We start from the raw sequence: 21,719 nt of genomic DNA, 5'->3' as shown, positions 1-21,719 counted from the left end.
TTCTAACAACGAGAAAAAATATAAAAAAAGTATCTTGAAGCTGCTCCTAGCACGAAGGTAGTAGCTTTTAAACGCTGTTAAACTTATCATTCTGTAATCTAACCTCTCATCCAGCCTTGTATTGAGTTCGTACATCTTTTGTTTCGGATTAAACATATTTTTTCTCTACCGATATTCACAGGCAGGCTTCACTAGCAGCCTCACATTTGCATGCGGGACAGAGTTTGTTGCTGTTGGCCGTTGCACAGGAGTAGCGCTGACCTTATCTTTCCCTTCCTACAACAGATAAAAGTTTCCAAGATTTTTCCCAAAAGTGAGGCACTCCGGTCCCTATATTTAGAAATGTGGCAGTATTAAACCAGGTACAATTTCAGCTGCACACTTGCACATCACTGAAGATTGTGTGTCCAAGAGCTCAAAGATCACCTGATCCTCCGTGCCCCCACAACTATTGTAAAAAAAATTGCAATTTGGCCGCCGGAAACCACTCGCTCATCAAGGCGAGGAGGAGATGAGATCTTGCAGCGGAGAGCATATGCCTCGCAAAGTTCCCAGCCCCGCCGGTTCCCTCCAATATTCCCCTCCGCCGATGGAATATCCCCGGAATTCCAACCCAAACCTGTCGTCTTCGTTTTCACTCCTTCTGCCGCTTATATACGCAACGGCCAGCTCGCCCTCTCCCACAGTCCCACGCCCGGACGCATCGTTACGCAGCTGGGCCGTGCACGCTTGCGCAAACCGAAGGATTCCCGCTCTGTTCTTGGTCTCCTCAGGTGCTGGCGGCGGGAGCAATGGCGGTTGGCGGGAAGGAGATCAAGGAGGACCTGGAGGAGGCGCCGCCACTGCTCCTGGACGAGGCCGCGCGCCCGCGCCGCGTGGCGCTCTTCGTCGAGCCGTCGCCGTTCGCGTAAAGTCCTCCCCTCGCCGGACTCTGCTCTGTTACTACAGTATTTGATTTTCTTGGTTGGGTTACATCATTATATAGGGGGTGGTTCTTGACCCTCTGCACATTATTGGCTGGATCCATGAGATTGTTTCCAGAAACGCTGAAAGATTTCGCTTTGAGTAAGCGCTGGTGCTAGCTCTCTTGGTTTGGGGGAAAAAGTTTGGATCTTTCTTGGGGTTCGTGAAGGCAGTTTTTTAGTGGATTAGGATTTCATTTAATTTAATGTCGACTAAGAAGCAAATTAATTGAGCTTAGTGGGATTCATCGAGAACGGCGAAGGAAACCTCAGTGAATGGCAATACAAAATCAGTTGTAGTGCTTATCAAAGAAATTTGTGATTTTGTTAAATACTCCACTTAGGCATTTAGGCTGAATTTTCATTAAAATGTTCTCACTATTGGAACTAACTCTGCATCTTTCATATCTGCAGCTATATCTCTGGGTATAAGAACCGGTTCCAGAACTTCATCAAACACTTGCGTGAAATGGGAGATGAGGTACGGTTTTGCTTTTCTTGCCATTTGGTGGAGGCAGTGCTTTTCAAGTCATTGTTTTCAGGACAAAATCAGAAGGGTTAAGGATAGAAGGTTAGTGCTTGTAGCTTAATTTGGTTTTGTTATGCATTGTGCAGGTCATTGTTGTGACCAACCATGAAGGGGTTCCCGAAGAATTTCATGGTGCCAAGGTTATTGGCTCATGGAGGTTAGCTTTTGAGGATGTTTGTATGAACTTCTCTCTTAAATATCATTAGCAATTAAGCTATGGAGACTGAGTTATTCTTGCTGTTGTTCAAAAAAATGAAACAGGAACACCTAACAAAGCTAAATAAGAAACATTAGCATCTATTTGAAGTGGAGAATTACTGAATTAGTCCAAAGCATGGAGCATTTGTAGGCTATGCTTTTCCTGAAAAGTATATATGCTTGGGGACCATTTTTTATACTACTGCATTCAGGTTGTGTGGTTTTGGACATATTCAGTTAGTTATAACTGAACTAATAAGTGACGACAGGTACAAGTACAATAACTCACCTATTGGTTACACAATAAATTATGTCAAAAAAAACAAACCTGAACTTGTTGAGTTATTGAACAATGATACTCAATCATGCTGCCATGCTGGTTAGGTTGGAAGGATTGTATTCTTTTTTATTGAATACATGATCTGTAATGCCTTTTAGTGGCAGAACCTTATGCTTACAGATGTGTTCTCATCCTTGGCAGCTTCCCATGTCCCATGTATGGAAAAGTTCCGCTTTCGCTGGCACTCAGTCCTAGGATCATTTCGGAGGTTGCAAAGTTCAAACCTGACATTATTCATGCATCTTCACCTGGAATTATGGTAGCTTTATTTCGAGAATCAAATCATTTATTATTGAGCCTTTACAATTATTTGTCGCTGAATATGACTAAAGTTACATTTCTCTTTCAGGTTTTTGGGGCTCTTGCTATTGCTAAGCTTCTCAGCGTGCCCCTAGTCATGTCCTATCACACTCATGTCCCAGTGTAAGCTAACCATGAATTTTACTGCATACAAACAGAGGTCCAGGTTTTGCATGTCCGCTGAATCATATTTATGTTTTTTGCACGCAGATACATACCGAGATATACATTTAGCTGGCTTGTCGAGCCCATGTGGCAAGTCATAAGTAAGCATTCTAGTCCCACGTCACCTCTGCTTTCCTGAGCCAGCCTGTATGTCAGTATGTGAAAAGAACACTGATTTGGTCCTGTTATTCTCAAATAGGATTCCTTCACAGAGCTGCTGATTTAACCCTGGTACCATCTGCTGCTATCAGCAAGGATTTTGAAACTGCTCAGGTTATATCAGGTTGGTCGCTGTCAGTACAAGTCATGTTTGGTGTTCACATGTCTGTATTCCCTGATTCCTTCTCATCTTATGTTGTTAACAATGTGCTTTCCCTCCTAATCCAGCTAACAGAATACGCCTTTGGAACAAAGGTGTTGATTCTGCAAGCTTCCATCCCAGATTTCGCAGTCACGAGATGCGGATTAGGCTAAGGTGATCCCCTTTATCATTTCTTCCTGAACTTGTTTGAAACGAGCATTTCTTCCTGAATGTTGTATATACATCAGATCGATATAAATTGTTGATGCTTATGTTCATATGATGTATTCTTTCAGTGATGGGGAGCCTGACAAACCACTCATAATTCACGTCGGACGTTTTGGGCGTGAGAAAAATTTGGATTTTGTGAAGATGTAAGCTATCGTCTTAATTTGCTTTTTTCTTTTATATTTGATTGTTAACAAACATGATGCATCTGAGTAAACTGGAAAATACAACATTTATTCTCTTTTGCCTTGCATCATATTCATTGGTTACTACTTGGAACTAATTTTTGTTATGATTGATCAGGGTAATGGATAGGTTGCCTGGAATAAGAATTGCATTTATCGGAGATGGACCATACAGGTATAACCAATGCGAAATCTGTTGCTTTTATTCCTCTCTGACGTTTTTTGTCCAGTTCATGCGTCTCAACCTCAGTCAGCATGCGTGCTACTCATGCCGTAACTGGCTCTGAACCTCAGTTTTTGAGCTAATTTACATAGGTGAGGTTTTAAGACAAATTTGTTGATATGTTTTCTACAATTACTCACAGGACGGAGCTAGAGAATATGTTTGAGGGAATGCCAGCAGTGTTCACCGGAATGATGCAAGGCGATGAGCTCTCTCAGGCATACGCCAGTGGTGACGTTTTCATCATGCCATCAGAGTCTGAAACGCTCGGCCAAGTGGTCCTTGAGTCCATGTCATCGGGAGTCCCTGTCGTCGCAGCCCGTGCTGGTGGGATCCCCGACATAATCCCAGAAGATCAGGAGGGCAAGACCAGCTTCCTCTTCACCCCGGGCGACCTGGACGACTGCGTGGGCAAAGTCCGGCTGCTGCTGACGAACAGGGAGTTCAGAGACAACATGGCGAGGACAGCCAGGTCCGAGATGGAGAAATGCGACTGGCGGGCGGCGTCGAAGACGATCCGCAACGAGTTCTACAATGCCGCCATCTGGTACTGGCGGAAGAAGCGTGCGGATATGGTGCAGCCGCTGCAGTGGCTGGCGCAGATGTTCCTGCCGGGGCCGGATGTCCGCCGCATCACACAGTGCTGATGCCTCCCCTCTTGCAGCCATGATCCAGACATGGACGGGAGGACAGATGCATATGCATTCCTTGTAAATTTCTGATACCTATAGTGCAGTGCCGATAGGTGAGATAGTTCATCGCTTTTTATGGAGATCGGAGTAGCTTGGACTGTGATTGGTGTGGCATGGCCATCGATTTCATGTGTGTTGTGTTTGTGTAGTAGCAAAGCCAAAATCAGAAATGTGCTGTCTTGATGGACATTGTAGATTGTACTGCACATGTACAGATCAGGATCACGCCATCAATGCATGAGGATACTGTTGTGCGGTATAGCAGCTGATTGCTTTTTCTTAGATGATGATTAACAAACAGTTCATTGTGTTTTGTCGAATACATTTTTATTTACAAGATGAAAGCAAATAGCATGCCATCGATACAGGTCTATAAATTTCCCTCTGTAGAGCTTTGTTCTTCTAGTGAGCAAGTATTGGTTTGATTTCTTGGTATGATGCGAGCTCGGAGCGGATGCTTCATGACGGTGGTGAAATCCACGGTCTCCGCCATGTCGACGGCCTCCCCATCGGCCCCCGGCAGCCACTGGAGCTCGCTCACCATCCTCGCCACGAAGTACTCGGCGTGGTGCGTGCCCAGCGCGTACCCGGGGCACATCCTCCTGCCGGCGCCGAAAGGCATCATCCTGATCTCCCTGCTCCCCGTGATGTCCACGCCGCGCCCCTCGCCGCCGTCCAGGAATCGCTCCGGCCGGAACTCGCGCGCGGCCGTCCACACCGCCTCGTCGCGGCCGATCTCCGCCACCATGAAGTTCACCTCCGCGCCTTTAGGCACCGTGTAGCCGCCGATCTCCGCGTCGCTCCGCATGCCGTGAGGGATGAGGAAGTGGGCCGGCGGGTGCAGCCGCAGGCCCTCGAGCACGACGGCCCTCAGGTACGGGAGCGCCTGGAGGTTGCCGGCGACGTCGAGCTCGGGGTTGCCTCCGGTCACCTCCTCGTACACCTTGGCTTGGACGTCGGGGTTGTTCACCAGCTCGGCCATGATCCACTCCACCAGGGTCACCGTCGTGTCCGTCCCGGCGTTGAGGAACTCGGAGCAGAGGCTGACCATCTCGGCGTCCGTCAGCGGCCGGTCGCCCTCGTCGGCCACCCGCAGCGCGAGGAGGGACTCGGCGTAGCACGGCGGGCGGTCCTCGTCGGCGTCGCCGCGCCGGCGCGCGGCGTGGATCAGCGGGATGAATAGCTCGTCCAGCCTCCTTCGCACGGCCACGTGCGCCGCCCACCGCTTGCGGAAGAGCCTCTTGGTGAGCGGCGGGAGGAAGGCGAAGACGGGGAAGGAGGTGAAGGAGGCGAGCACGTGCCGCTCCAGCGCCTCGATCTCGTCGAGCTCGCCCTGGCCGAGCCGCGCGCCGAAGCACATGTACGCGAGCAGCTCGAACATGGCGCGCCGTAGGAGCGGCCTGACCGTGACGGCGCCCGTCTCCTCCGAGGACGGCCCATCTCCTTGGCCGCGCGCGGCGCGGAGGAGGCCGGCGACGAGCGAGTCGCACGCCCACCGCCTCGCCGGCGCGAAGAGGCCGACGCGGGCGCGGTGCAGCGCGTCGGCGGCGAGGTTGCGGCGGACGAGGCGCCAGTAGGGCCCGTAGGGCGCGGTGTTGATGTCGCCGGCGCTGAAGAGCGGGTCCGGGTCGACGAGCGGCGGGCGGTCGGCGAAGGTGGCGCCGTCGCGGACGAGGGCGCGGTGCGCGAGGCGGCGGTCGGCGACGAAGACGAGCGTGCCGAAGAGGCGGACGGAGATGACGGGCCCGTGGCGCGCGTGCAGGTCGCGCAGCAGCGGGGCCAGGTCGAAGATGGATCGCCGCAGCGCCAAGAACTTGGCCAGGAAGACCAGCGCCGGCGGGCCTGGCGGGAGCCGGGCCTTACCGTTGACCGCTGCTGAGTCGTCGCTGGGGCCACGGCGGCAGCGAATGAAGAAAAGGAGCGAGACGAACAGGGTGATGAGGCAGCAGAGGAGGGGGATCGTCGAGGTGTCCGAGGTCAAGCCTACGAGCTCCATGGCCGGCTGCCGATGCGCACCAGCAGGATCAGCTCATCTTCAGCTCAAGTGGCATGATCTTTTGTTTTAAAGAACTGAGCTGCAATATGCAGTTTCTTTGATCCTGTAAAAATATTGGCACCATCCAGATGTCGTGAACTGCAATGTGATGGCAAGTTGCATTGGCCAAAGCAGACAAATATGTATTAATAAGGATTAGGAAAGCTCAGTCTGAAACTGAAATTTAGCTGTAGTGGCTTTGGGATAAGCATCCCCCTAGGCCCTAGTACATGCGGTTCATCCAAAACCGTCATCAGAATGAACAAGGAATCTAACTGATTCTTCAGTACTCACGGTTAAGCCAATAAAGATCACTAAATAGTAACTGATGCAGTAACCAGAGAAGTCGTTGTAGTATAGTGGTGAGTATTCCCGCCTGTCACGCGGGTGACCCGGGTTCGATCCCCGGCAACGGCGTGTAATTTTTTTCCTTCCCTTTTTGAACGTTTTTATTCATACCCACGGATACTTGCGCGCCGTAACCGAGCACCACTGGACTGTGGAAGCCCAAGGTTTTTGAGGGCCTGCTTATGATCAGCCCGCATACCAACTAAACGAGAAGCGACAATGATCTTTTGGTTTTGCAACAAAACTAGTGCGCACGTTTTTCGAAAAAAAAATCTCGTATGTATGAAGTACTAAATGAAATTTAAAATCTTTTTAGGGATGTGTAATTTTTCGCGACGAATCTAATGACAGTAATTAATCGATGATTTGCTACAGTGATGCTACAGTAACCATCCTCTAATCGTGCGGCCAAAGATCTTATTAGATTCTTCAGGGTCACTAACACGGGAATTCTGAAGTTGGTTTTATAAACTGACTTTGTTTGGCACTATAATTAATGGTCAAAGTGTCACTATTCACTAGCACGCTACAAAACTAGCGCGAACCAAACATGGCCAATATATGGTCAGGACTGAGGAATTGAGGTTGTTGTGCTCCAGGAGATGGAAATCAGGAAATGTATATGTTTGTCTCATCGGAGAATCTAGACCCACAAGAATGATGGACAAGAAGCACATATTCTCTCTGTCCAAAAAAAAACAAGTCACTTCTTCCTGCAAACAAAAAGATATGGCGTGGATGACTATGCTGCTCTCAAACTAGCCTTATGACCGAGGAGAGTGGTCTTTTTTTTTGAGAAAATGATGATGAAAATGGGTTTTGTAAGGAGATTTTTTAGAAAAGGAAATATATTTCAATATTCCAGCCTTTGCATGAAACTATGCATATAGCTGTATGTTATTACACAGAAGTACGTCCCAAGCTCAAAGAAAAGAATTCCAGTCTCAAACACAAGTCCAAAATCACCGAAAAGCAATTCTATTGCTAAAAGACCATCCATTTGAGGCAAAAATCTCCATAGACGTGGTCTCAAGCAGACAACAACCCATAAGAACGTGAGGTCGGTCGTCCTCCTTCTGCAGCAACGCCCAAAAACGGATCCAGTGAGTTCCTCGGAAGATAACCTGCAGAGGAGTAACAGCTCGAAAGTTGTTAAAAACCATATCATTTCTACTTAACCAAATTGTCCAACATAAGGCAGATGCTCCAACCAAAATTTTGTACATAAGTTCCTTGTTAATCCCATTTAACCACCCATTAAACATATGAAAGATGCTCACAGACGGCAAAATATTAAAAGAAACTTGTACAATCCTCCAGATAATTCTAGCCATTTGACAATCAAAGAAAAGATGTTGAATGGTTTCATCCGGACTACAAAAACAACACTTTATACTTCCCCTCCATTGCCGACGAGCTAGATTATCTTTAGTTAGAACACCCCTTTTTTTTGTAAATACCAGATAAAAATCTTAATTTTTAAAGGCAGTCTTAACTTCCAGATCAAATTTTTGCGAGGTGCAGGTAGACGAGCAATCAACGTTCTATACATGGATCGAACTGTAAAGTGACCATTTTGTGTTAGAGATAAAAAAAAGGTATCTCTCTGATCTGTTAATTGAACATTCGCAATTTTGGCTACTAAATTGTGCCAAGCTTGTAAATTGTTGCCAACTAAAGATCTACGAAATGCCACATTCAAAGGATTCGATCGAAGAACCGTTGCTACCGTCGCACTCTCTTCCGCACAATGTTATACATAGATGGGTATTGATATTTAAAGGGGGTGTTATCTAGCCAAGCATCCTCACAGAATCTAGTCTGTGACCCATCCCCCACTTTGAATTTGCCCATCCTCAAGAGATCATTTTTGGCCTTCATAAGACTCGACCAAAAGTGAGAATCACCAGGCATGTGTTCAATTTGTGTGATGGTTTGGGTGGATATTATAATGAATGTGTTACTACAGTCTCTTATCGTAGGTAAATGGTGAATTTATTGAGGAGATTTTACCGGGCGTGGTTTGCGACAGGGAGATCCACTCTCTCCTTATTGTTCTTGATCTGTGCTGTGGGGTTTTCTACCTTGTTGAATGCACCTAAAGCCAATGGGTTTTTATCAGATGTCAAAATCTGTCAACAGGCACCGAGCATCAACCACCTTTCGTTTGCGTATGACTCACTGCTACTTCTGAAAATTGATGATCGAAATGCACATCATTTGCAAAATATTCTAATCTTGTATAAGGACTGCTAGGGGCAGACAATCAATAAAGATAAATCCTCGGTAATGTTTAGTAAAAATGCTAAGGCAGGAAACAAACATCAATTGATGGTTGGTCTGGACATCACAATAGAGGCAAGAAATGATAAGTATTTGGGTCTACTAGTATATATATATATATATATATATATATATATATATATATATATATGAGGAAATCAAAAGCAAAAACTTTCACGTACTTGATAGAAAGGGTTTGGAAAAGAGTTCAGGCTGGAAGGAGAAGCTGCTTTCCAAAGCTAGAAAGGAGATATTGATTAAGGCCATAGCGCAAGCAATTCCTATATTCACAATGTTCTATTTTGATCTCACTAAAACCTTATGCGATGAAATCAGTAGGATTGTTTGTAGGTACTGGTGGGCACAACAAGATAAAGAGAATAAGATGCATTGGTTGTCATGGGATCTATTGTGCCAAAGAAAGAAGAAAGGGGGCTCGGTTTTAGGGATCTCCACCTTTTTAATTTGGCTATGTTAGCAAGGCAAGGATGGAGACTACTGCTAAATCCAGAATCCCTTTGCGCTCAGGTCCTAAGAGCAAAGTATTATTAGAATTGCCATTTATTAGATGTGACTGAAGGTCCGGGTATTTCATATTCTTGGAGAAGCATTGTTCGCGGTTTACAAGCTTTAAAGGAGGGCTTAATTTGGAGAGTTGGTGATGGATCACAGATAAATATTTGGTTAGATCATTGGGTACAAAATGTTGTCAATAGAAGGCCAATCACACCTCGAGGACACACTATCTTGTCAAAGGTTTCAGAACTAATTAACCCAATAACAGGGCACTGGGACAAATAGCTAGTACAAGAAGTGTTCTGGGAGGAAGATGTGAAGCATATTCTGGCAATCCCAGTAAACTGTAACATGGATGATTCTCTAGCTTGGCACTTTGACACAAAAGGGCTCTTCTCAGTAAAATCCATGTATCACACCCTGGAGGATAATCGAGAATGGAGAGCAACTAGACACAGTGGTGACTCATCGGCACCATCGACAAATGCAAACCAAGAGGTTTGGAGAAATCTCTGGAAGTTAGAATGCCCTCCAAAGATTAAGCAGTTCCTTTGGCGCCTAACACATAATAGTCTACCTCTTCGGATGAACATTAAAAGAAGAGGAATAGACATGGATACTCTGTTGGAAAAATAGACAACTGTAAGTTTAAATTCCGAACTAGATTTATCATGACGAGAATTAAACCTAGCATGTATGACTCTAATATACTAGACAGTACGTATATCATAAACATGATCTCAGAAAACATGATTATGAAACAGATCTGATCACAAAATATGTACTGTGCGGGAGCCGCCGGGAAGACGAAAGGTGCAGACGAGACGAAGACGGTCCTTCAAACGGAGCGCAGCAACCGGCGTTGCAGACGACGGTACGCCGCAGCTCCTGACTTGGACGGAGGACGAGCCGTGGCGAAGAAGATGAGCAGTCGCGCTTAGCGCTTCCCAAAAACCTTATTCGCCCTCTCCCGGTGCAGGATCACAAGAGCGAGCGGTTCCGGAGACCTGCTCTCCCGTTCGCCGGTGCACGCCGGCGCTCGGGATGGAGAAGACTACGGTGGCGGCGCAGCAACGAGAGGAGGCAAAACCCTAACTCAGATTAGATCTTCTTATGAATTCCCTAACCTTGGGGACTCCACGTATAGCGATCTATGGTGCACTTTTTCCATGAGGGAGGTGGTCTGTATTTAAAGGGAGAAAAACCCCCTACACCCTCGTCCATTAGCAATACGGGACTAATAGATGGTGTATCTCCTCTTAGCGCTAATGGGCCTTTGAGATTTATTAGGATTATTTATATGGGCCAAGCCCATAAATCTAACAATCCCCCACCAGATCTCAAATACCCATTTATAAATTTTGCATGTTTCTCACTACTGTTTGATATACCAGTGTTTTAGTGAGGACTGTTAAGTTGAACTCTCACCTAGAGCTCCAAGCTACACCTATCCACAACTTGAACAATAGACTACGCCTTGAATTGCAAGTTTGGTGCGAACAAGTTTCACTCAAAGTCATAACCAGTACATGGCTGCCAGTAGCCTTCTCCGCGGGTGGAGCATATACGTCGTACTCCCTGGTCTCTTCATGAGTTTACTAGAGATCACCCAAATCTCACAGACTGCGATGTTAGACAGTCAGATTCATATAAGTGTGTTCTTTCAAGAATGCTCTGTAGGACAGCACCTTTGCTCATTAGAGCCAACAGAAACACATTAAGATAAATAGCCAACCTGCCTTACAGCAACTGAGAGTATTGCATCTTTTCTTAGAGAGGGTTTAACCATTACTCTCCTCAGTTTACCATCAGCTTGTTCTCCCCAACTCCTAATTCACGGGATCTCCGATCACATAGGTTGGGTTACCACTGTGGCAACTTATACGGGTCTCATACCCATCTCCCTTGATGCACTATCTATCATATTCCGTGATAATCCTTTTGTAAAGGGATCTGCCAGGTTTTTGTCTGTTTGAATATAAGTCACACTTATCACTCCGGAGTTTCTCAACTTCCTGACAGACTTCAGTCGTCTTTTAACATGTCTTGATGACTTTGCATTATCCTTAGCACTGTTCACTTTGACTATCACCGTTTGATTGTCACAGTTCATAAGGATGGCCGGCACTGGTTTCTCAACCACAGGCAAGTCCATCAAGAGCTCACGCAGCCACTCTGCCTCAACAGTGGCTGTGTCCAAAGCAGTAAGTTCTGCTTCCATGGTTGACCGCGTCAAAATGGTCTGTTTGCAAGACCTCCATGATATCGCACCACCTCAAAGGGTAAACACATACCCACTCATGGCATATAGCTCATCAGCGTTAGATATCCAGTTTGAATCACTATATTCCTCAAGCACAGCAGGGTGCCTAGAATAGTGAATCCCATAACTTATAGTACCTACTAGATAGCGCATAACCCTTTCAAGTGCATGCCAATGATCAGTACCCGGGTTTGACATGAACCTGCTCAATTTGCTCACAGCAAAAGATATGTCGAGTCTCGTTGTGCTAGCTAAGTACATGAGTGAACCAATAATCTGCGAATATCACACTAGGGTCATAAGGTGTTGGAGAAGGCTTGCTGTCGATATAGTCAAAATGGCTCAAGACTTTTTCCACATAATGGGATTGTGAAAGAGTAATCTCATTCTCAACCTTAATAAGCTTGATGTTAAGGATAACATCAGCTTCTCCTAGATCCTTCATATCAAAGCTATTTGAAAGAAAGGACTTGACTTCATTGATCACATCAATGTTTGTGCCAAAGATCAGTATGTCGTCCACATACAAGCATAATATCACTCCTCCACCCCCACCATAGCGATAGTACACACATCTATCAGCCTCATTAATGACAAAGCCCGCATAAGTTAAAGTTATGTCGAACTTCTCATGCCATTGCTTAGGTGCTTGTTTCAACCCATACAAAGACTTCAAAAGCTTACACACCTTGTTTTCTTGACCTTTCATTACAAATCCATCATGCTGATCCATGTAGATCTTCTCATCCAACTCTCCATTTAGGAAAGCTGTCTTAACATCCATCTGATGAATGATAAGACCATATGAGGCAGTCAAGGAAATTAATGCTCAAATAGTGGTCAATCTAGCGACAGGTGAATAAGTATCAAAGAAGTCTTCGCCTTTCTTTTGTGTGTACCCTTTAGCAACAAGCTGAGCCTTGTACTTGTCAATAGTACCGTCAGGCTTAAGCTTCTTCTTGAATATCCACTTACATCCTACTGGCTTGCAACCATAGGGTCGTTCAGTGAGCTCTCATGTCCCATTAGAAAGAATTGAGTCCATCTCACTTTGGACTGCTTCTTTCCAATCATCTGCATCTGAAGATGCATATGCCTCTGCAATGGACGTGGGAGTATTGTCCACAAGGTACACAGTGAAATCGTCACCAAAGAATTTTACAATCCTTTGTCTCTTGCTCCTTCTAGGAGCTTCACTGTTATCCTTCTCTAGGACATGCTCATGTTCATCGGATTGTTCAGAAGACTCGATAGGTGCTACAAGTTGAGGAGTTATCTCTATCGAAAATCTAGAATTGCTATGCATATCTTTCATAGGAAAAATATTCTCAAAAAATGTTGCATCACGAGATTCCATAATAGTATCAACATGCACATCTAGTATCTCAGATTTAACCACTAAGAATCTATAAGCAATGCTCCTCTGAGCATATCCTAGAAAGACACAATCCACTGTCTTAGATCTCAACTTGCGCTTCTTTGGAATAGACACATTAACTTTCGCTAAGCACCCCCACGTGCGCAGATAAGAAAGTGATGGTTTTCTCCCATTCCACATCTCATATGGAGTTTGATCTTGATTCTTGTTTGGAACTTTATTCAAGACATGACACGAAGTCAATATAGCCTCCCCCACCATGCCTTAGAAAGACCAACTGTGTCTAACATGGAGTTAACCAAGTCAGTCACCGTGCGGTTTTTCCTCTCGGCAATCCCGTTTGATTCGGGAGAATAGGGAGGCGTCCTCTCATGAATAATTCCATGCTCCTCACAAAATTCATCAAATATTTTGGGAAAATACTCGCCACCATGATATGACCTTAGACGCTTGATCTTTCTCTCTAGTTGATTCTCAACTTCCGCTTTATAGATTTTAAAGTAGTCTAACGCTTCGTCCTTAGTTTGCAACAAATAAACATAGCAAAATCTAGTCGCATCGTCAATTAACGTCATGAAGTATCTTTTCCCACCTTTTGTCAACACACCATTCATCTCACATAGATCAGAATGTATGAGTTCTATAGGTGCCAAGTGTCTCTCCTCAGCAGCCTTGTGAGGCTTCTGAGGTTGCTTTGATTGCACACAACTATGGCACTTAGAACCTTTGGCAATGGTGAATTTCGGAATTAAACACATGCTGGAAAGCCGAGACATCAAACCAAAATTAATATGACACAAACGTGAATGCCAAACACTCGCATCATCGCTAACGTTGCCACAAATATGGTTCACCGACTTATTACAAAATTCAGCAAGAGAAAAGCGGAACAAGCCTCCGCAATCATAGCCTTTACCAACGAATTGTCCATGTTTCGACACGACAAATTTATTGGACTCTAACACTACCTTAAACCCATCCTTGCTTAGGACTGACCCGCTGACCAGATTCTTGTTGATAGTGGGCACATGCTGCACGTTCCTCAGCTGCACGATCTTCCCTGAAGTAAACTTCAGATCTACTATGCCAACACCATGAACAAAAGCATGTGAGCCATTCCCCATCAGCACGGAGAAGTCCCGGACGGTCTGGTAAGAAGAAAACATAGAGATGTCAGCACACACATGAACATTAGCACCCGTATCAAGCCACCAACTCGTGGATTGAAAAACCGAAAGAACTGTAGGTAAATTACCGTACCCATCTCCAGTGTTGCTTATGGTCACCATGTTGACATCCTTGGACTCATTTGCTTTATTGGCCCTGCGGTCTGCCCGATCTGGGCACTCCTTGGAGAAGTGTCCAAGCTTACCACATGCATAGCACTTTTCCAAAGCCTTCTTCTTCTTCTTCTTGAAGGTAGTGGTCTTGTTAGGCTTGTTATTCCCTTTGTTCTTGCCATGTGGGAACTTTTGGACTAGGTTGGCGCTGGACTGGCCTTGATCTCCTTTCTCAGGCACATCCTTCTTCCGAGCCTTCTCCTCAACATCAAGAGTCGCTATCAGATTTTCAACTGATATCTCCTGTCTCTTGTGTTTCAGAGTTGTGGCGAAGTTCCTCCACTGGGAAGGCAACTTTGCAATAATGCATCCAGCAACAAACTTGTCGGGAATAGGACACTTAAGGAGATCAAGATCCTTGACAATGCACTGCACCTCATGCGCATGTTCCACCACAGAACGGTTATTCACCATCCTGTAGTCATGGAAACTCTCCATGAGGTACAGTTCATTGCCCGTATCTGTTGCATCATACTTTGCAACCAGAGCATCCCACAACGTCTTCGCCTCTGTCTCATCAATGTACACACGGACTAATCCGTCTGACAGATTGCTAATGATACATCCGACAAAGAGATTATTGGCCTCATCATACTTCTTATGCTCTTCAGCAGTATGTACGTCCTCAGGCTTGCCAAGTCTCATGTCCTAGATGTGCATAGCAGTAAACCAGAGGCGAACCTTGGACTTCCAGATCTTAAAGTTCATTCCAATAAACTTTTTTGGCCTCAGTGACTCAGCGAAACCAGTCATTGTTAAATCAACAGATTGCCTATTATAAGGTTTTTGGATTGTTGGAAAAATAGACAACTGTAAGTTTAAATTCCGAACTAGATTTATCATGACGAGAATTAAACCTAGCATGTATGACTCTAACATACTAGACAGTACGTATATCAAAAACATGATCTCAGAAAACATGATTATGAAACAGATCTGATCACAAAATACGTACTATGCGGGAGCCGCCGGGAAGACGAAAGTCGCAGACGAGATGAAGACGGTCCTTCGAACGGAGCGCAGCAACCGGCGTTGCAGATGACGGTACGCCGCAGCTCCTGACTTGGACGGAGGACGAGCCGTGGCGAAGAAAATGAGTAGTCGCGCTTAGCGCTTCCCAAAAACCTTATTCGCCCTCTCTCGGTGCAGGATCACAAGAGCGAACGGTTCCGGATACCTGCTCTCCCGTTTGCCGGTGCACGCCGGCGCTCGAGATGGAGAAGACTACGGTGGCGGCGTAGCAACGAGAGGAGGCAAAACCCTAACTCAGATTAGATCTTCTTATGAATTCCCAAACCTTGGGGACTCCACGTATAGCGATCTATGGTGCACTTTTTCCATGAGGGAGGTGGTCCGTATTTAAAGGGAGAAAAACCCCCTACACCCTCGTCCATTAGCAATACGGGACTAATAGATAGTGTACCTCCTCTTAGCGCTAATGGGCCTTTGAGATTTATTAGGATTATTTATATGGGCCAAGTCCATAAATCTAACACACTCGCTGCCCAGTGTGTTTCGGGATGGATGAAGATAGTGGTCATTGTTTTTTTAAGTGCAAATTAGTTCGAAAATGTTGGTAGCTGATGAACCTCGAATGCATTAGTCTGAAGCTGGTCGATCTCAAAACCGCAAGGGAGGTAACAAACTGTATCCTTTCCATGGAGGAGAATAGTAAATATGAGACCATCGCCCTGATGTGGTCATGGTGGGATGCAAGAAATAAAGCTAATGCTGGTGAAAAGATAAGAACGGTAGAAGAAGTGGTGCATCAAGCACGAAGCATGGTCTGGGAGGTAAGTGCTAGGCTAAAGAAACAAATTAAGAAGAACCACCAGAAAGTGAAGAAATGGATTCGACCACCGGCTGAAACTCTCTCAAAGTTAATATAATGGTGCTTTTCTGATGGAGAAAAAAATCTAGTGGATGGGGTTTTATTGTAAGAGATACGAATGGGGATGCAGTAATGGCTAGTGCAGGGAGATTAGATTCAGTTCACGATGCTTTTGTGCTGAAGCTCAAGCTTGCCTGGCAGCTTTAACAGCAATGTCGACTCAAGGGATGTCAAGAATTTAGCTAACAATTGACTCGTGTAACTTAGTCTCTACCCTGAAATCAACTGCTTTTGATCAATCACCAGCTTGTGTTTTGCTTAGGGAGGCTAGACAACTGATCCAATTAGATTTTGCTGATGTTGAGGTTTTGTTTACCCCCGATCTTGTAATTTGTGTGCTCATGGGTTAGCTTGCATGAGTTTGAGATGGGACTCGGATCAACCGTGTGTTTGGCTTGATCCCCTCCCAGAGTTTGTAATCTCCTTAACAGCTTGTGATTTTTATGAACCCCAAGCGGGCAATGAATAAAGGGAGCACTTAAATTTTTTAAAAAAGTTACTTTGGGATTCAAAATTTGTCCCAAAAATTAGTCATCTTACCCTATTTAGAAAATGCATGTGCATGCAAGAATTAATTAGTGCCAAATATGAGTAATAAATATGGGTAAATATAGTTATTTTACCTTCTTGTTAATTTGTTATTTTTTGAGACGGAGGGAGTACTCACCAGTATGTTTCAAAATATACTAACCTCTGTTTCTGTTTCCATTTACTTGTTACATTCCTTTTACTGTAGCAAATTTGACCATTCGTTTTTCCTACAGAATATTTATGAACATTTAAAGTTTATGTACTAGTAGATTGATTATGAACCATATTTTGTTAGTGTTATATACTTTTAAGTATCTACAAAAGTTTTTAAGGAAAAAAACACATTCAAAGTTGCTATAGAAAAAAAGCAAGTGACAATTATATGTGAATGGAGTTTGGTAGCTATGTTCAGATTTATCCTAAATTAAATATTTTCATATCATGTCCAGATGGAGAGGGTTGGGCTCATGGAAAGTAAGCAGAGAATCACACTTTGAGATGCTTGCAAAATGATGTGGATGTGGCCATATAATGGAGAATCCACAATAGTTCAAAACTAACATGTTGCAATGTTTGATTTAAGCCCAATATTGTCACATTTAACCCTGATTGTGTTGTTGTCGTGGTGTGCAAACCCACAGCCGGGTGACGTAATGCACCCGCCTAAGCCCAAAGGGTGAGTACTCGGGGGTTAGCTAGGACTAGTTCGATCACGCTGGAAGAACACGAAGAACACAACAGGTTTAGAGTGGTTCGGGCTGCCGGAGTGTAATACCCTACGTCCACTGTGTGTTGTATTGCTTGTGTTCTCTTAGTCTCGAGAGAGTCTGAAGAGTGTGTGTGAGCTTGAGTGCTTCAGAGCCTGTAGTGTGCAGCGAGCGGCTCCCTTTTATATCTCAAGGGAGGCGCGTACATGGCCATTGGGTCCCCGACAAGTGGGCCCAATCGATGTAGTATAAAATAACGTACTGGTCATACATTATGGCATTGCAGGCGAAGGAGATCTCATTCCTAGATTTCCTTGCCCTGCCTGCGGGAATCCTCCGTCCAGCATATCCATGCCCTGTCTTGTCAAAACGGCGCTAGGGTGTAGCTTGCGGCGTTGCCTGCAGCATAGCTGAACGGGATGTGTAGCTTACGGCGTAGGCGATATGATGGAAAAGTGCCGTGCTGTCGTATCCAATTAATGCGGTAGACGGGCTCTGCGCGGATGCGGCGCAGGCGGCTGCACTGTGTACCTCGGTAATACGCGGTATACAGTGAGACCTGGCAAAGGCTGTTCCGCGTGCCGCGGCGGCAGAGCATGCCTCAACCACCCGCATTGAATGCGGTGGGTGGGCGAGTCTTCCAGCGGAAGACCCGCGCCTGCGGGACACGTGGCGCCTCCGGACCCCCCGGCGGTATGTTGGTTCTACACGCGTGTGGGAGGTCTGGATGGACGCGGGAGGTCCCGGACCCCTATGGGGGGGGGGGGGGGTCGGAGCCCTCGGCTGTTGGCTCGGAGCTTCCCCTCCTCAGGGATACGTGGCGTCATCGGACCCGTCCCAGAGCGGGGAGCGGGTCTGGGGCCGTTGGCCCGGTGTGGAAGGAGCCTGACCTATGGGGCCTGGCTGCTTCGCCCCTCATCGCGTAGTTACGGATGACTACGCGAGTCCTGCCTTGCTGCAGTAAGAGTGGGTATCCCTGCTTCAGGGTACCGACAGTGGCCCCCGGGCCCACCTCGGGAGAGGTGACGAACCCGCAGGTGGGGCCACTACTGCAATTTGGCTCTGCATAACTTGAAGCCTCTTACTGCAGGAGTCTTGATCGGCTTTGACCATCCATCGGGTTTTTTGCTGCCTCATCACATCGCTACGGCTTACTGACTCGCGGTCCCCACATACAGTGGTACACCCAGTCACGCGAGCGACGCTCGGCATTGTTGCGGTCGGAGTAAACGGGATATTTACCACCAGCGCAGTTCCCGAAGAGCCTGGGCGACTGTTCAGATCCCGCCTTTTCACACCTTTGTTTGTTACCCGCCCTCCCTGACAGGCGGGCCTGGGCCCCTTTGTCATGGACTGGGCGGCTAACACCAGGCGTGAGCGTCGCTTGGCTTCCAGCGATGTTTCGGGGCGCGCCGGTTGGGTCAGGCTTCATAAAGGGACGAACCACATACCGTGGTTACCTTTCCGCATTCGCCTTCTTCCTTCCAGCCTTTGCTCCCCTTTGCCTTCGAGCCTCCTCGCCCCCTTGCTCTTCTGCGTAGATTGCTCCTCGCCTCCATAGCAAGATGACATCCCTTGTTCGCCCCCGTCGTTTCCAGACCGAGGAGGAGCTGAACACGGTGCGTCAGCTGCTAGGGTGGAGTCCACAGGAGACTGCCTGGGGGATTCGAGCAGGCTTGGTTCCCCTCGGCGACCTGCGCGCCGGGGAATTTGTGTTGTTCATCTCGCACATTTCCACCGGCTTGGGGCTGCCGGTGTCTTCGTTCTTTCTGCTGCTGCTGGAAGATTTCGGCCTCCAGCTTCAACATCTCACGCCGCACTCCATCCTCCTGACGGCCATCTTCGTCCACCTGTGCGAGATGTTTGTGGGTGTGCGGCCCTGCGTCATCCTCTTCCGCCACTTCTTCGTCCTGGTGAAGTCCGGGAAGGGCAAAGACAAAGTGGAGGCGTACTACTTCCAGTCGAGGAGCGACTTGCGGACGCCGTACATCCCCGGGCTCACTGGCAAGAAGTGGGAGGACTGGCGCAAGGAGTGGGTGATCGCCTCCACCGAAGCCAACGAGCGCCTCGTGATGCCGACCGGGGGACCCGCCTCCGATCGCCAATCTTGGAGGGCCAAGCCGTCCCTGCCGCCGGAGTTCAACTCCGTGCTATCCAAGATCAGGGCGCTGGCGGAGGGAGGTCTCACCTCACTGCACGTGCTCGGGGATTTCCTGAAGCGCCAGATCGCCCACCTGAAGCAGCGGTCGCGTCCTGCTTGGAGCTTCACCGGCCTCAACGACTGCAGCAGGACCCACCGCGGAGAGGGGAGCGACCTAACCCAGGAAGCCCTGGAGGTCCTGGTGCGGGCGGTGACGGGGGAGATCTTCATCCCGGAGCACCTGATCCTTCCCCAGGGTGTCGTCTCCTTCTGCGAGGACTCACGCCTGAGGACTGCGGTGCTGGCCACCCTGCCGACCCTCAACGACGGTGGGCTGGCAGCGCGCCAGACTGGAAGCGACCCGGACTGTGGGATCCAGATCCCTGGTGCGTCCGGGGAACAAGCCGTGCCGAGCGCCGGGGGGTCCGGCCCTTCTGTCAAGGGCAAGCAAGCCGTGGCTGGTAGCGCCGCCATGAGCGGTCCCAGCCAGGCCCGGAGCAGCTCGGCACATCGTCGGGGGAAGCGGGTCGGCGCAGGTTGCACCGCGGCGACGAGACCCCAGTTGTGGAGCCCACCGCAAAGCGTCAGAGGACCGCTGAGGACGCGGGCCAGTGTAGCTCCTGGGCCCCCGGCTCTCGCGGAACCTCCGGAGTAGCCGTGCCGCCACCACCACCGCCGGGAGATGCCTCCCCCCGGCAGTAACAGCAGCAGCAGCCGCCACGGGTTGCGCCTCTGCCGCCGCCACGGGAGCAGTAGCAGGAGCAGCAGCAGCGAGGTGCGCCTCCGCCGCCTCCTTGGCGGCGGCAGTAGCAGCCACAAGGTGCGCCTCTGCTGCCGCCACGGGAGCAGCAGCAGCAGAAGCAGTCGCCGAGCCTCCGTGGGCGCTGGAGACCCGGCGCTTTGGGGTAAGTGTTCTTCCGCTCACTTCCCTTATTCTCGGTGCTTCGCTTTTTGCTGAAGGCTTCTTCTCTTTGTTTGCCAGGGCCTCTCGCCCAGGCAGCTCTTCCACCGCCGCTGGTTCATCGGTGGTGACGACGGAAGCGACGGCGGGTGTGGGGAGCTCGGGTACAGTGGCTTCCGCTAACCCGATGGCGACCAATGCGGCGGCGGCGGACATGCCAACGCCAGGCGCAGCAACCCCCGACGCGACGGCAGCGGGTGCGCCAGTGCCAGGTGCAGCCACACCCGACGTGGTGGCCCCCGAGCCCCCAGCTACGGCGGCAGTCGCGCCGACACCGGGCTTGGCGACGGCGAGCGCAGCGGCAGCGGGCGCGGCAACGGCGAGCACAGTGGTTCCTGGGGTCCCGACGCCTGTACCGGACGTCCCCTCCCCCGGCGCCCAACCTGCGGCAGAGGAAGAGTTGGAGGAGGTCTCTGGTAGGCAGTTCCTGCAGGGTCCCCCAGAGGAGGAAGTAGCTCCCCTCCCCTAGGTGCTGGTCCGGGTCCGGCAGACGATAGAGGAGGGGACCTCTACCACCGAGGCGGCCTTCCGGCGAGAGTGGGCTGCTCTGGAGAGCGAGTGCCAGCGCCTCGGCGACTGGCACACCCGCCTGGAGGGGCACACGAAGGCCGAAGCCTTCCATGCTGCGCGAGTTCGGTCCGAACTCAAGGCCGACCTTGAGTCCTACCGAGCCAATCTTCGGAAGGTGTTCGACCGGGAGTTTCCGACGGCGAGTCGGGAAAAGGCCTTGGCACTGCGGGAGGAGGCCGTTGCCAAGGAGGAGGCCAACCTCACAGCATAGCGGTCCGAGTTCGAGTCCCGCAGCCAGGGCCTCGAGGTCCGCAAGCTGGAGCTCGTCAAGCTCTCCGAGTCTCAACACCAATGGCGCCAGGAGCTGCAGGCGACCGCCAGCAAGCAGGCTGTTGCCGAGATGGAGCTTGAGGAGGATAGGAAGTCCCTTGCAAAGCGGGATTCCCACGCCACCAACATGGAGCTCCAGCTTGTGCGCCAGCGCGAGGCCCTCAAGTCCCTGAAGGAGTCGGTGGTGAAGATGGAGGCCAAGCTCCAATAGAGGACCCGTGAGGTGGAGGCAGCCCAGGAAGCACTGGACACCCGGGTGCAGGAGGCGGTCCAGGAAGCGGTCCAGAAGCTGCAGGAGGACTAGCTCAGGGGGGCCCAGCGAATCGTTGACTGGGCGAGCGAAGCGAGCTCAGCGCTAGTGCC

At 48.8% G+C, this 21,719-nt stretch overlaps 2 protein-coding genes and 1 non-coding gene across 3 annotated transcripts; 2 read left to right on the top strand and 1 right to left on the bottom strand.

Moving 5' to 3' along the window:
- Positions 1 to 504: 504 nt before the first annotated feature.
- Positions 505 to 4,387, top strand: LOC120673146 (sulfoquinovosyl transferase SQD2-like). Its single transcript, XM_039953855.1, has 11 exons — positions 505 to 907; positions 1,377 to 1,443; positions 1,578 to 1,648; positions 2,171 to 2,288; positions 2,379 to 2,452; positions 2,540 to 2,595; positions 2,694 to 2,777; positions 2,882 to 2,969; positions 3,092 to 3,169; positions 3,327 to 3,383; positions 3,574 to 4,387. Exons 1-11 carry the CDS (start codon positions 792 to 794, stop codon positions 4,076 to 4,078), a joined length of 1,314 nt encoding a protein of 437 aa, XP_039809789.1. The 5' UTR covers positions 505 to 791; the 3' UTR covers positions 4,079 to 4,387.
- Positions 4,376 to 6,296, bottom strand: LOC120673145 (cytochrome P450 89A2-like). Its single transcript, XM_039953854.1, has one exon. It carries the CDS (start codon positions 6,117 to 6,119, stop codon positions 4,494 to 4,496), a length of 1,626 nt encoding a protein of 541 aa, XP_039809788.1. The 5' UTR covers positions 6,120 to 6,296; the 3' UTR covers positions 4,376 to 4,493.
- Positions 6,297 to 6,503: 207 nt separating this feature from the next.
- On the top strand, positions 6,504 to 6,575 carry TRNAD-GUC. Its single transcript has one exon. It is a non-coding gene; the product is annotated as a tRNA-Asp (tRNA).
- Positions 6,576 to 21,719: the final 15,144 nt, after the last annotated feature.

This window comes from Panicum virgatum, chromosome 5N, assembly GCF_016808335.1.
Source record: "Panicum virgatum strain AP13 chromosome 5N, P.virgatum_v5, whole genome shotgun sequence".
In the NCBI taxonomy this organism is placed as follows: domain Eukaryota; kingdom Viridiplantae; phylum Streptophyta; class Magnoliopsida; order Poales; family Poaceae; genus Panicum; species Panicum virgatum.
The sequence above is the reverse complement of the archived record's forward strand: the minus strand, read 5'-3'. Positions and strand labels throughout refer to the sequence as shown.